This window comes from Mirounga leonina, unplaced genomic scaffold (assembly GCF_011800145.1).
Source record: "Mirounga leonina isolate KUSES-001 unplaced genomic scaffold, KU_Mleo_1.0 Mir_127, whole genome shotgun sequence".
In the NCBI taxonomy this organism is placed as follows: Eukaryota; Metazoa; Chordata; class Mammalia; order Carnivora; family Phocidae; genus Mirounga; species Mirounga leonina.
In genome coordinates this window covers 33797231-33812247 of record NW_023270316.1, presented here as the reverse complement: position 1 = coordinate 33812247, position 15017 = coordinate 33797231, and the positions used below count along the sequence as shown (strand labels likewise).

The 15017-nt window shown below is 35.9% G+C and overlaps 1 protein-coding gene across 1 annotated transcript in view; it reads left to right on the top strand.

The window, feature by feature from the left end:
* The window catches only part of PIBF1 (progesterone immunomodulatory binding factor 1), a 212822-nt gene that overhangs the window by 48032 nt on the left and 149773 nt on the right, over positions 1-15017 (top strand). Inside the window, exons 7-9 of the mRNA XM_035003244.1 lie at positions 1555-1663; positions 1923-2104; positions 3177-3302. Of these exons, the coding sequence (XP_034859135.1) occupies positions 1555-1663; positions 1923-2104; positions 3177-3302 (417 nt within the window). The remainder of the gene's footprint in view (positions 1-1554; positions 1664-1922; positions 2105-3176; positions 3303-15017) is intronic.

Genomic DNA, 15017 nt, shown 5'->3' with positions numbered 1-15017 from the left:
ACATCCAGATGCAATGGATGATAATACATTGGATCCTAAACCAGGCGGGAAAAATGCCAATTGGGACAATTGACAAAATTGGAAAATGGATTATATGTTAGATACTGTATTAGGGCTAATAATACTGTGATTATATAAGAGAATATCTTTAGTCTTAGAAAATTCACACCAAATTATTTAGGGATAAAGGGACTTAATGTCTGCATATATCTCTTAAATAGTTAAGGGGGAAAATTGCACATGTATGTATGTGTGTGTATATATATTCATTCACCTATATCAACAACAGAGAAGGAGAGAATAAATATGACAAAGTATTATTTAGTAAATATTACAAAGTAAATATGACAAAATGTTAACACTTGGTGAGTAAAGTATTTTTAAAAAACAATATGGAAACACTAAATTTGTCATTATATCTAGGGGATGATATAGGAACAGTGAGGAAAATGTAGGCAACTTTACCTGTAGTGTCTTATCTTTTTTAAAAAAGCCAAACAAAACTGTATTGCAAATATAGACCAGTGTTAACTCTTGTCAGCTGTGGATAGCAAGATCATGGATGTTTTGCTATATCATGCTTTAAAAATCATAGCAGAGTATGATCATTACCATGTGAGAATATGAACATATGCATGTAAACACTTAAAGTAATATGTACCAAGATATTGGTACTGTCAGTCATCTTTAGTTAGTGGGTTTATGGGTGATTGTTACTTTATAATTTGTGCTTTGCTCACTTTTCTTCAATAAACATAACTTTGTTAACCAGGAGAAAAATATTTTTCTAAACAGTTACTGAAAATCTAACTAAAAGAAAAACAATTCTTAACAGCCATCAGCATGGAAACACCAGGTAGGTAGATGACATAAAGTACAAAGAAACTGATTCTGACTGGACAGGATAAATTTAGAGTTAGTAAGTCTATTTCTCTGCTCACTTTTTTAAGATACCTGTTTTAGGTTTGTTCCAATTCTTGGTTTCACTGTTTTGGGGTTAAGAGCTTATCTGCAAATGGAAATTAGACTCTCTGGGTAATCAAAAACAATTTGTGAATGAAACAGTCACAAGAATGCCTCCTTGTGTATCTGCTATGCAATCTGAGTGATGAGTTAAGGGCTTTTTGCCACTAACTGAACTGAAAGCCTAGAGCCATATATAAATTCTTTAAAAGTTTTGGCTTCAAGATAAGATTGATGATGATTAGTGAAAAGATACCAGAGTGTACCTTAGTAGGTTTTATTAAGTATTTTACTGGCCAGTGTAGTTTACATACTTAACTTTTTAAAGATAATAAATTTATATTTATATATCTGAACAGTCTTGAACAGAGTCTCCTAAATTTGAAGAGCAGATACTTTATTGTTCTTAGAATGACACTAAAGCCCAACTGCTGGTATCTCTGTTCAGTTTCCTGAAACATAGTCAATGCATTTTAAATGTTCATTGTAAAATGGGATATAAAAAAAATAAAATAAAATGGGATATAAAATATACATATGTATTTGAATTTTATTTTAGTAAAAATAAACAAATGTATTTTAATTTTATAGTGAGCGTGATGCACTGGAACAGGAAATAATTGAGCTAAGGAGAAAACATGAAATACTTGAAGCCTCTCACATAACTCAAGCTAAAGAAAGAAGTGAATTATCGAAAGAGGTAAGCTTATAAAGTCACGTGTATTTTATCTACAGTGATTGTGGACATAGCCTAGGGCAGAATTGTGGGAGGGACAGTTTTCCTTTCTGATGTAGTTAACAGAAAAAGGGACTTTAGTAGCTCTGTTTGGATGGAAAGTTGCAAAGTAAGAATTAGCCCTTTTTATGTTTTAAAGCCCAAGTGAAAGAAAATAATACAGTAAACCTTGAAAAGTAAGAGGAAGTTGCTTTGGACACTGTCTCTCTCTGCACCTATGTAGGTAACCACCTTACAGCAGACTGTTACTTTACTGCAAAAAGATAAAGACTATCTCAGTCGCCAAAACATGGAGCTTAGTGTTCGCTGTGCCCATGAAGAAGATCGCCTTGAAAGACTTCAGGTTCAACTTGAAGAAACCAAAAAGGCTAGAGAAGAGATGTATGAAAAATATGTAACATCCAGGCAAGATTTACATTATTTTTCACATAAATAGATATAAATTAACACCAGCTTCTCTGAGGGAAGAACAATGATTTTTTTTTTAAGATAAATAGGAGTGTATTAAGAAAATAGTTCATTTTGTTTCCTTGTAATATATTCTTATTCTAGTTGGTTTTTTCTTAAGACATAGTGGGTTTTTTTCCCAATAATGTAAAGCCTATTTCTTTTAGGTCAGTATATATATGCTGTAACTACTGTGTTTTCTTATGACATAACCTTTTTAATTCCCTACAATTAAGATCTCTGTATAAGTGTTTTTTGAAAGAAAGTGCGTATCTCTGTAGAAGTATCTTTTTGAAAAAAACCTAACTGTGTGGAGCCTAGCTAAGCTGACCTTTTCCTGACTGTGTATGTAAAACCTAAGAAAAGAGAGGAGACAGCATTGCATACGAGCTCTGGAATCAGACTCCTGCATTTCAATCCTGTCTCCCCCCTTCAACTAGATGTATAAGCTATTAGAGTTCCTTTATGCCAATACCCCTTATAATCCTTGAGATTCTTATTTTTATCAGCACATCAAAAACTAAAACAAATTTAAAATTTTATCCTTCAACACTTCACACATTCATAACTTATTCCCTAGCCTGTGGTATATTTCATCAGTTTGTGCTCCTGCTAATGGCCTAGGTAATGTTTTGTGACTTTGCTAAGAGATTACAGTGGTTATGGTTGTTGTGCTTAGAAGGAAAGGATTTATAAGGATTCGATTAGAGTTATTTGGGGTTTGTTTTTAATTTTATTTGTATCTCAACATGTACCACACCAAATTATTTTTATATGCATCAATTTTCAAGTCTCTGGTCATATGCATTAAAAACTAGTAAAATATTTTTGAAGATTAATGGTTATTCAACATGAATTAACATTATATATAGTAACTAAGCCTTTTGGGCAATATATCCAACAGCTGTGCTTTTCAAATAACATTGAATATAGAACATATTCAACATAAGATGATAAATCTTACATGAAGGGAAAAAATGTTTCTTTTACAAAAGCAAAATTCATGGATGTTACTTTTGACTCCTTGCAGAGATCATTATAAAACAGAATATGAAAATAAGCTACATGGTGAATTGGAACAAATCAGATTGAAAACTAATCAAGAAATTGATCAACTTAGAAGTGCGTCTCGGGAAATGTATGAACGGGAAAACAGGTATTAAAAGAAATTTTTAGGTAAAAGTAGGAAATTTATTTCTCTTTGTTTGAAACTTATATTTTATTGAAATTAAACTATTTCTATGACAATATCTTGTTTAATTCATTAAAGATAATTTGTCAAATCTAAATCAAAATATAATGGAACATTAAAGTTCTAAGATCTTTGGTAACTAGCTCAGAACAAGGTTTATCAGACCTTAAGTTAAGTCTCTTCACTCTGGTATTCCCATTATCTCTTCATTACCCTGGTAACTTTTCTTTTTGCCTTTACGGCAGTTCAGATTGAGGACAGAGATAAAAGGATATAAGAGATACCAGTAGTTCTTCCTGTAACATGCCAGTGATTTCTCCAAGAAATTTTTAAAAACTGGAATAATACTATGAAATGTTACATATACCTCATTTATCTGCTGGTCCCGACAGATGTTATATTAGATAATCTTTTTTTTTTTAAGATTTTATTTATTTATTTGACAGAGAGAGACACAGTGAGAGAGGGAACACAAGCAGGGGGAGTGGGAGAGGGAGAAGCAGGCTTCCTGCAGAGTAGGGAGCCCGATGCGGGGCTCGATCCCAGTACCCTGGTATCCTGACCTGAGCCGAAGGCAGACGCTTAACGACTCAGCCACCCAGGAGCCCCATATATTGGATAATCTTGAAGATGATCATTTTTATTCATTTTAATCACTTTTAGATTAGTATATATTAGGTTCCCTTAGTTGGTGATCAGTAGTATTAGGGGCAAATAAATACTACTTATTTCGATAGCATTTATTTTTATATACTATTATACTTCATATGACTTTTGAAAGTTTGTATTTTAGGGGGAAAATTTGAAATTGACTTAATTGTCATACTAGTCTATCAGTACTGATTTAAGTATATGATATTTTTAAGTTTGGCAGCAAGCAAGACTTTAAATCAGACTTAATTCTATAGTTATCACTGTAACATGTTACTCGATTAGAAGTACAGTAGCAAAAACTTTGAGAGTTCCACCCCTCAATTCTGGGGGGGCAAATCTCAATGTCCTTGGCCTCTACTGGGGAAAATATGTAAGAACTACATGTGCGGAATTATCCTTTGGGTAGAAAACCAGCAAAGGAAATTTTTAAATCATTGTTAAATTGTTACTTTAATAAAACAGATTGAGAGAGATTTTTACGGTAATGCTGAAATACTTTTGAGCAGTTAAATAACTGGACAACCACATGCAAAAAAATGAAATTGGACCACTGTCTTACACTATACATAAAAATTAACTCAAAATAAATTAAAGACTTGGGGCGCCTGGGTGGCTCAGTCATTAAGCATCTGCCTTCGGCTCAGGTCATGATCCCAGGGTCCTGGGATCAAGCCCCACATCGGGCTCCCTGCTCCGTGGGAAGCCTGCTTCTCCCTCTCCCTCTCCCACTCGCCCTGCTTGTGTCCCCTCTCTCGCTGTGTCTCTCTCTGTCAAATAAATAAAATATTTTAAAAATTAATTAATTAATTAATTAATTAAAGACTTGAATGTAAGACCTAAAACCATAAAACTCCTAGAAGAAAACATCAGCAGTAAGGTCCTCAACACCAGTCGTGGCAATGATTTTTTTAATCTGACCCAAAGCACAGGCAATAAAAGCAAAACTGGCTGTCCAGTTTTCCCAACATTTACTGAAAAGACTCCTTTATTTTGGGGCATTCCATTCTGTTCCATTTATCTGTGTCTGTTTTTATGCCATTGCCAATACTGATTTGATTATTTTAGCTTTGTAATATTATTTGAAATCAGGGAACACAATGCCTTCAGCCTTGTTCTTCTTTCTCAAGATTGCTGTGGTTATTCAGGTACTTTTGTGGTTCTGTACAAATTTAGGAGTTTTGTTCTAGTTCTGTGAAAAATGCCATGGGGATTTTTATAGGGATTGCATTGAATCTGTAGATTGCTTGGGTGGTAGTATGGACACTTCACCAGTCCTTCTAATCCATGATCATGGGATATCTTTCCATTTATTTGTGTCTTTATTTTTCTTCAGTCAATTAAAGAAGAAAAGTATATATTTAAATGTATATTTATAAGTAATTACAAATTAAATACCTGTTTAATCACCATCCAAATCAAGAAGTCAGTGTGAGTACCATGGAAATGTCCTTGAGAGCTTCCTGCTTAACTTCTTCCTTCCATAAAAATAACTACTGTTCTGATTTTTATGCTAATAACTTTCTTGCTTTTCCTGCTTTTCCTTATATTTTTATTATCTAAATTACCAATAAATAGGTACCTCTGAGAAATGTAGTTTAGTTTTTCATATTATATTAGTGTCACATAAATGGGATCATGCCCTATATATTCTTTTGTGGCTTTATGTGATTCTTCATATAGCCTTATGATTTTAAGATTCATATGCTGTTGGCATTTAGCTCTTCATGGTCATAACTGAAGTATACCATTTTTATGAATTCATGCTTAGAACAGCAGAGACATTAGAAGATTAGACATTCATACAGAGAGATTAAAAAATGACAAAGAAATTCTTCCATCTTTTTCAGAATTTTGGTTAGTCCCAACCCTGTATTGGGTAAGAAGGACCCTGTAGCTTCTGGTTACTTGCTCTTAAGGTTCAAAGTGCACACTAAGGTTGATGTTCGGAAAGTTTACATTTGAGCTCTCCAAGCAGCATATCCACTAATTGAGCAAATATTTATTGAGATCCACCAGATGCCAGATACGTGCCATAGATATAGCAGTGACCTGTCTTCACACAGTTGGTTGTCTAATAGACATAAAGACAATAGAGAAACAATAATTATAAGTATGATGATAATGGAGAAGATGACAGGAAACACAGGATGAGACCATATAGAAGCAAGGAAGACTTCCATGACAGAAGAAATACCCATGCTGATACTTGTGTGATGACTAAGACTGAGTTAGGGGAGGGAAGGGAATTAGGGAAATGAATGTCCAGCATGGATAAAACCTGGAGATTAGACAATATGAAGCTTTTTGAACAAATTGAAAATAATTCAGTATGGCTAGAGTGTAGACTGAGAAGCAGAGTTCTACAAGATAAAAGAGGGAAACAGAGGTCCAGGTCATACATTTGGACTGTTGTCTTGGTAAGACCAGCAGGGAACAACTGAAAGATTTTAAGGATATGTGCTATATGATTTGATTTTATATAAAAAAGAGACTGCTAGGGGTGCCTGGGTGCCTCAGTTGGTTAAACATCTGACTCTTGATCTTGGACCAGGTCATGATTTCAGGGTTGTGAGATCGAGCCCTGCGTCCGGCTCCATGCTTGGTGTGGAGCCTGCTTGAGATTCTCTCTGTCTCTTTCCCTCTGCCCCACCTCTCCCCCTACACACACACACACACACACACACACACACACACATACCCTCACACGTGTGCACGCGCTCGCTCGCTCTCTTTTTTAGAGAGAGACTGCTCTACGATGTGGAGAGATTAGAGAACTGGAATATATGGCTATAGACATAGAGACTACTTTCTGAGGTTGTTTCTGTTATCAGAGTGAGAAGTGATGATAAAACTGGATTAGTAGCAATAGAGATGGAGAGTAATGGGCCAGGTTGGAAACCTGCCTAGGAGGTGGCTTCACCTCCTACATTGGAGGATTCAGTGACTAGATTGGATTAAGAAGTGAGAAGATGCATGTACAGTACTACCAACCAACCCACATGTTCTGAATCCATTTCACTTAAGAGATCATTTCTAATAACCATCAATGAATCCTTCCTTGATAATCAAAACATAAAGATACCTAAAGCCTTGTGGTAACCATTTATAAAAAAGGGCTTCCGGTTAAAGTTTTACTACTAAATAACCATCCCTGCTGTATTAACACCAACTGACTTCAAATGCTAACTGACAACCCTAGTGTTCTTTCAAATCTTTGTATTGTTACTCAATTGTTTTAGCTGGGTATACGAATTACTGGTAGAGATGTGTTTAAAAGTCTCAGTATGGTCTTGGATTTGCGATTTTTTTTTCTGTATTTGAACTTCATACTAGATGCATGTAAGTTTAGAATTATTTATCTCTAGTAATGTGCTTGCTTTAAAATCTACTTTATGATGAAATTAGCTATGCCATCTTTCTTTGGTTGATATTCACCTGTTATACCTTCCTTTTCCTATGTTTTTACTTTTTTTTTAAGATTTTATTTATTTATTTATTAGAGAGCAAGCGAGAGAGAAACAGCATGAGAGGGGGGAAGGTCAGAGGGAGAAACAGGCTCCCCGCCGAGCCGGGAGCCCGATGTGGGGCTCGATCCCAGGACTCTGGAATCATGACCTGAGCTGAAGGCAGTCGCTCAACCAACTGAGCCACCCAGGCGCTCCTATGTTTTTACTTTTAACTTTCAAATGTTCATATTTTAAATGTGCCTCTACTCTGACAATCTTTTTTTTTTTCTCTTAATATATTTTATTTATTTTTATTTTTTTAAATTTATTTATTTTTAAAAAAAAACAAAAAGAAGTGAGAAGATGTTAAGTATGTTATCAGGTTTCTGGATTGGGTAGCTAATGTGGATGGTGATGCAGTTTTTAAGAATTAGAAAAAACAAGGCTTTAATAAGAAAACATGATAAATTTAGTTTTATTTGAAATTTCTGTGTAATAGGCAATAGAAAAATTGACTGTATAAGGTTCTAAATCTCAAGAGAAAGTTTTGGGCATAAGATAGACCTGTGGCGGGCGCCTGGGTGGCTCAGTCATTTAGCATCTGCCTTCGGCTCAGGTCGATCCCAGGGTCCTGGGATCAAGCCCCACATCGGGCTCCCTGCTCCGCCGGGAGCCTGCTTCTCCTTCTCCCACCCCCCCTGCTTGTGTTCTCTCTCTCGCTGTGTCTCTCTCTGTCAAATAAATAAATAAAATCTTTAAAAAAAAAAAAAAAAAGATAGACCTGTGGCATAAGGGATATTATTTCTGTTTTACAAATAAGTACTTTTAGTCCTGTGACTCAATTCTGTTAGGGATTTTATAGGCTTTTATCGACTGACTTAATAACCGTAAAATTCATGGGATTATTTCTATGATAACATGCATAATTACTTCCAAACAATCCACATAGCTGCATAAACTTTGGTATAATAATCATTTTGAGAATTTCTTGATTTTTTTAGCTTTTGTTCTTTAAAAAAAAAAAAATCCTTTAAAATGCATGGTAACATAGATTTAGGCAAATTAGCCCGTATTCTGTAGGATGCTTGATACAGGTCGGGTTGGGAAACAGCTGACAGAACCATTTCTGGAAGCCCAGAAACTGAAAGCAGGTTTCCTTTTCCCCAGTATTGTTCTGACTCCATATGTGCATCAAAATGGATACCACCTAACCAGGAAATTCCTGGGACTGGGGCTGCTGCCCTGGAAGCCTCACCCAGCCCCGGGACACAGAATGACCCCACGGATATTGAAACTAGAGTGGGCAGTTGCCACCAGATGGTGCCAAACTGCAGCCCAGATCCAAATGGATTTGAATTGCACAGAGACCCCTAGCCAGCTAGTGAGCATAGGCTCACCTTTGTCATTTTATTAACCTCACAGTAATCCAACCCTATATTTTATATGGCTGAAACTTTTTGAATCACATTTTCTGCATTATGGCAAGATTTAAAACTATACTTAGAACTTATATCTCACTAGTCTTTTACAAAGTAAAAATAAACTATAAATTATTTCTTTCAAAATTTCACAGTATGAGTTAAACAGATGAAGTATTTACACTTGTATATTTGTACTTAGTCTCCTTACCTCTCCCCCAATTAACATATTTAGAAGAAAATTAAATGATGAGATTAGAGAAACATTATGCCTTTGGTTGGCTTTCTATACACAGTGGGGGATATTAAGAGAGTGCCTTGTATTTTCTCCTCTTAGATGTGGAAAAGAAGGATGGAACTCATGCCATCTGATCTTGGCATCTGCCACTATAATCATACCAGTAGTTTGTGAAGTTAAAGGGTTGAGAGGAAGAGGAAGAGATAAAGACTTAAGAAAAGGCACAGATAAGCAAAAAAAGAACTTGGGTATTTGGGCACATCAAAAATACTGTAGTTGGGATTATAACATGTATATATGCTTTTGCTCAATCTGTGAGTTACGTTTCTTGTCTTCTTCTGTACTTTATATTTGCTTTAAAATCCAGTTTGGAGCTGTGGGAAATAATGAGTGAAATTCACTCTAGTGGTGAGATTTGTTATATAAATAACTTCTTGCTTAGTAGGTATTTTGTAACTGAAATGTACAGACCCTCATGCACATTTGGAAGAAGAGCATTATTCCCTGAACAGGGAGTATACTATGAAAGAGATTTGGATCAAAAGACTAAACTTAAATTCTGCCTCTGCCACTAAACTAGCTGAGTGAATGTATCACTTAATATCCCAGAAGTATGATTTCCTCTTTTATAAAATGAGCCAATAATACTATTTCACAAGGTGGTCTGTAAGATCTAAATGAGATCATGTATGTGAAAAGTACATTATAAATTATTAAGCTATGTATAAATGGTAGTTCTTTTGATACCTTTTATCTGTATGCAGTATGTTAAAATTTTTTCTTTTATTGATTTGTTGACAGTATAAGTAAAATGCACATTCCGTAAAAGTCAACTGAGGGGCACCTGGCTGGCTCAGTCAAAAGAGTGTGCAGTGCTTGATCTTGGGGCCGTGAGTTCGAGCCCCACATTGGTTGTAAAGATTACTTAAATAAATAAAACTTAAAAAAAAAAGCCAACTGATGACATTATGAAATTGTTTATCATTAAAAGGCACTACTACAACATATGTGATTATTCTTAAGTATTGATCTCCATAGCATTGAACCATTTTTTCTTAAATGACACGATATAGACATCGAGGATCTGAATGTCATTTGTTTCAGTCTAAATTTCTACATAAAATGCTAACTTACAGGGCGCCTGGGTGGCTCAGTTGGTTAAGCGACTGCCTTCGGCTCAGGTCATGATCCTGGAGTCCCTGGATCGAGTCCCGCATCGGGCTCCCTCTGCTCAGCGGGGAGCCTGCTTCTGCCTCTGACCCTCCCCCCTCTCATGTGCTCTCTCTCTCTCATTCTCTCTGTCTCAAATAAATAAATAAAAATCTTAAAAAAAAAATGCTAACTTACTTGTTCCTAATTAATACTATGAGATAATAAAGAGGAGATAAATTCAGCTGAATAAGTTTTTCCAGAAAGTAAAACTGTCTTTACCCAAGTCACATTATTGTGAACCCAGAAAGGACCATTCTCATAGTGATACTGTAAAAAGGAGAAGAATGAGTTTTTAGAGGTATATTATGCTTTTGGAAAAGACAAGGCAGTGGGGAAAAGGAGATCGAAAATATGCTTTTAAACGTGGCAATATTGCGTTAGTGATTTTATTTTCCCACCATGTCAATAAAAACCATCTTGATCAGAATTTGTCATCTTCCCAAAGTACTCAAGAAGAAACCTTAATGACATAAACTTTGGAGTGATATTAAACACCTTTCAATCTTCAATCTAAATTTATTTTTGAAGGTTAGTTTAGTATACATAATGCATTAGAATAGATGACTGGACTAGTGTATGGAGGCTCCATTCATCATTTTAATAGTGTATGTCCTCATTAGTGCTTAAACTTTTTTCATTCATGTCTGATTAGGTATCTGTATAATTTTTTCAGTTCTTATATGGAAAAACTTAAGAATGTTCAACTTTGTCTTTTCAGTTCAATTATTCTGAATGTATATGGCTTTACAGATAACTCTTTCAATATATTAACTTACCAAATAATTATAAATGAAATTTTATTGTTAGCTATATTTTATTATTAGCTATATTCTTTATTCCCATAGGTGATTACCATATGTGTTCACTGCTTAATTAATAATACTTAATTATTGGGGCGCCTGGGTGGCTCAGTTGGTTAAGCGACTGCCTTCGGCTCAGGTCATGATCCCAGGGTCCTGGGATCGAGTCCCACATCGGGCTCCCTGCTCGGCAGGAAGCCTGCTTCTCCCTCTCCCACTCCCCCTGCTTGTGTTCCCTCTCTCACTGTGTCTCTCTCTGTCAAATAAATAAATAAAATCTTTAAAAAAAAAAAAATAATAATAATAATATTTAATTATTTCAAGGTATATATGGTGTTCCAGTATGAAGCGAGGTGAGTTCAGGTTATGCAGGAACTTAAATTTAACTTTTGTGTAGCTCATAGGGTGGTGAGGGAGGCGGTCACAATCATGACAGGGTCAGATTTTAAAAGGCCCTGATGTCGGTGGGGAATTCTTGGAAGTTTTACAGTAAATGAGTAACATGATATATTCATTTTTTGTAACTGGTTGCAGTGTGGGGAGGAATATAATTGAAGAGGGCCTGGAGGCAGGGAGATTGGTTAGGAGACTATTGCGAAGTTTAAGTGAAGATGAGAAGTGGAAGGAGAGAATAAAAGCTGATTTTAAATAACATGTAGGTGAAAGAATTGAGATGACCTGATGATGGACAGGAAGTGAACATCAAAAATGACTCCAGCTTGTCTATTTTACTGGTCTCAGAGAGATGGGTCTTCTGGCATGGCCGTTAACCCAAGGTTGCAGACAAGACTTAGAAAGGAAGATGACTATTAATTCCTGATCTTTTACTGATACAGCAGCTCTGACCAAGCCTAAAAGTACTTGTGTAAGATGACATTTAATACCAGGAATTTTTCTCTACTGCACCCCAGATGTCATTACCCTTAGCCTTAGGGTGCCAGAAGGGCATTAAGCTGCTGACGTCCCTCCTGCAGTCTTCTCTGTTTACCTAGGATACTCATATATATTGTCTTTTTCTTTTTATATAATAAAAAATCTTGGGAAGCACTATCCCAATTACCATTCTCTAAACAACTACCTTCATAATTTTTAATATAGACTTTCATATTTAGATAACATACTAACTATATCTACTGTTTATTGAGTGCCTATTACACATCAGGTATTGTACTCAACGCTTTACATACGTTGCAGAGAGAATTAAATGGGACATTTTATGAGGTTGTAGGTATTAGTATCCCTGCTTTACAAATGAGGAAATAGACACAGAGGATGTGATTTGCCTATGGATTATAGGCTTTTTAAATGATGAAACTAAATACATCTGATTCTACAGTGCAATGCAGATTCCTGTGTTACTGGTCAAGGTTATGAAAATTGGTAAGAGATTTCTTATCAGAACTGTAATTTTAGTGGTAACTTATTTGGAAAAATGATTTTTTTTTTTAAGATTTATTTATTTATCCTGGAGAGAGAGCGTGTGCACAGATGCACGTACGCATGCAAGAGAGTAGGGGGAGGGGCAGAGGGAGCGACTCCTAAGCGGACTCCCCACTGAGCATGGAGCCTGACTCCATCCCAGGACCTATGAGATGATGACCTGAGCTGAAACCAAGAGTCAGACACCCAACTGACTGAACCACCCAGGTGCCCTAAGAAGTTTGTTTTTTTTAAGAGAGTTTGCAAACCCCACTCCTACTTCAGGGCTGAGTCTGGATCATTAGAACTTCACAAAAACATTTATAATTTTGAAAATTAATAAATAGGCCTTTATTTTTCCATAAAGTAGTATAATTTTTTGACAGAACCTATCTCTCTACACTATTTTCGTAAGGCCCAGACTCTCCACTTGTAACTAGAACCTGTCCTCTTTCTCCTGCTCAAGGACACATCTCCAGCAAGTCCCCCCTTTGTCTCCTATATTGCTGGTTTTCCTTTTCTACCAGATAATTCCCAACTATTCCCAACTATTGTTACTAACAAACATATCCTTTCTCCCATCATTAAAAGCCTTTTTTATTGCCACTTCCCCTTCTAGCCATTGCTCCATTTCTTTATTTTCCTTTGTAGCCGAATTCCTGTAGAATTTTAAATATTCATTCTTTACCCTCATTTTTTAAAATCTATTACCAAGCTTTTACTTCCCCGTACCACTCCAACAAAGCTCTTAGTATCAAAACCCCCGGAGATCTTCATGTTGCCAAAAATATGGTGGTTATGGTCTCAGTTCCTATCTTACTTGACCTATTAGCAATATTTAATACAATTGATCACTGCCTACTCCTGGAAACACATCTGTAACTGACTTTCAGGATACTACACTTCGACTTTTCCCCTTTCTTACTGGCTGCACCTACTCCTTTTATTGGTCCTCCTCCTGTCCTTGTCATCTTTTGCAGCTGCTTCATGGCATTTCTGTTTGGTTATCTAGTAAGCATCTTAAATTTAATGTATGCAGAAGCTCACTTCTGTTCCTCTAACCCTGCCCCACTGTCAGTATGCCTCAGATCAGTTACAGATAACTCTGTTCTACTTGCTCAGACCAAAAACCTTGAAGTCATAAACCTCTTCTCTTTTTTTCACATTCCATATTCTGTTCATCAGCAGATGCTTTTGGTTGTGTCTTCAAAACTTATGATTCTCTTACCATCTCAGAGACACCACCTTGGTCCAAGCTACCATTATCTTTTGTCTGAATTACTGCAAGATTCTCTTAAGTGGTCCTCCTGCTTCCTTCCTTGCCCTCACAGGTCTGTTGTCAGTCATTCCTCTGCTCAACTGAAAAGGCTCCCATCCAACTCAGTAAAGTTTGATTGACTATAATGCCCTGTTACACTACGTGATCTGCACCCAGTTGTCCCATCCTCATTTTACAACTCTGTTCTAGTCCCTCATTTAGTCACACTGCCTCCTGTTCCCTTAACTGGCATGCATACTCCTCAGGTCCTTTGTATTTACCGTTTCCACTGCTTAACCCCCTACTCCTGGATACCTTAGAGTCTGGTTTCCCTACTCTCTCCATGTCTTCAGATGTCACCTGCTTTCTGATGTCTTTCCTGACCACCCCATTTAAAATTGTGAAATTGCCATGCCTGCTGCCCACTAGCCCCTTCTTTGCTTTTTCTTATCCAGAGCACTTAGCACCTACTAACATACTTTGGTTTCTTTCATGCTGGCATGTAATCTCCATGTAAGTAGAGATTTCATCTGTTTTTCAGTGCTGCATTCCCAGGTACCAGTACCTGGTACATAGTAAGTGCTCAGTAAATATTTGTTGAATGAAAGAATTAGTTGGAACTACTTTTGAGAAATCAGGTAACTATTGGTTTAGATGAAAACCTATACAAAGATTTATAATGAGATGGATTTAATAGAGTAGTCACTCAGTTAACCATCCACAAGATTCACCCAGTTTCAAACTGAAGGTTGCTGGAGGGGAGGGGGGTGGAGGGATGGGATAACTGGGTGATGGACATTAAGGAGGGCATGTGATATAGTGAGCACTGCATATTATATAAGACTGATGAATCACAAACCTGTACCTCTGAAACCAATAATCCTTTTATGTTAATTGAATTAAAATAAAAATAAAATTTAAAAAAGATTCACCCAGTTTCATTTTAATATATTACATTGTGTTTTATCAGCTACTTTTTAAACCTGTTGAGGTTTAAAAAGTAAGACTTTAATTTAATTTTAACTTAAAGTAAATAGATTTTAAGTAAGTTTTTCCATTTTGATGCTTAAATTTTTCATAATTTGTTTTAAACCATGGTTTGGCTAGATATCCACTCTGGGATAAAGTTTTCACATCTATAAAATGAAAAAAATAATCTGCTTGAACACCAACTAAAATAAAAGGTTAGGAAAATACAGTATGTTCAGTCAACAGTAATCTCAAAAAGTTTCTC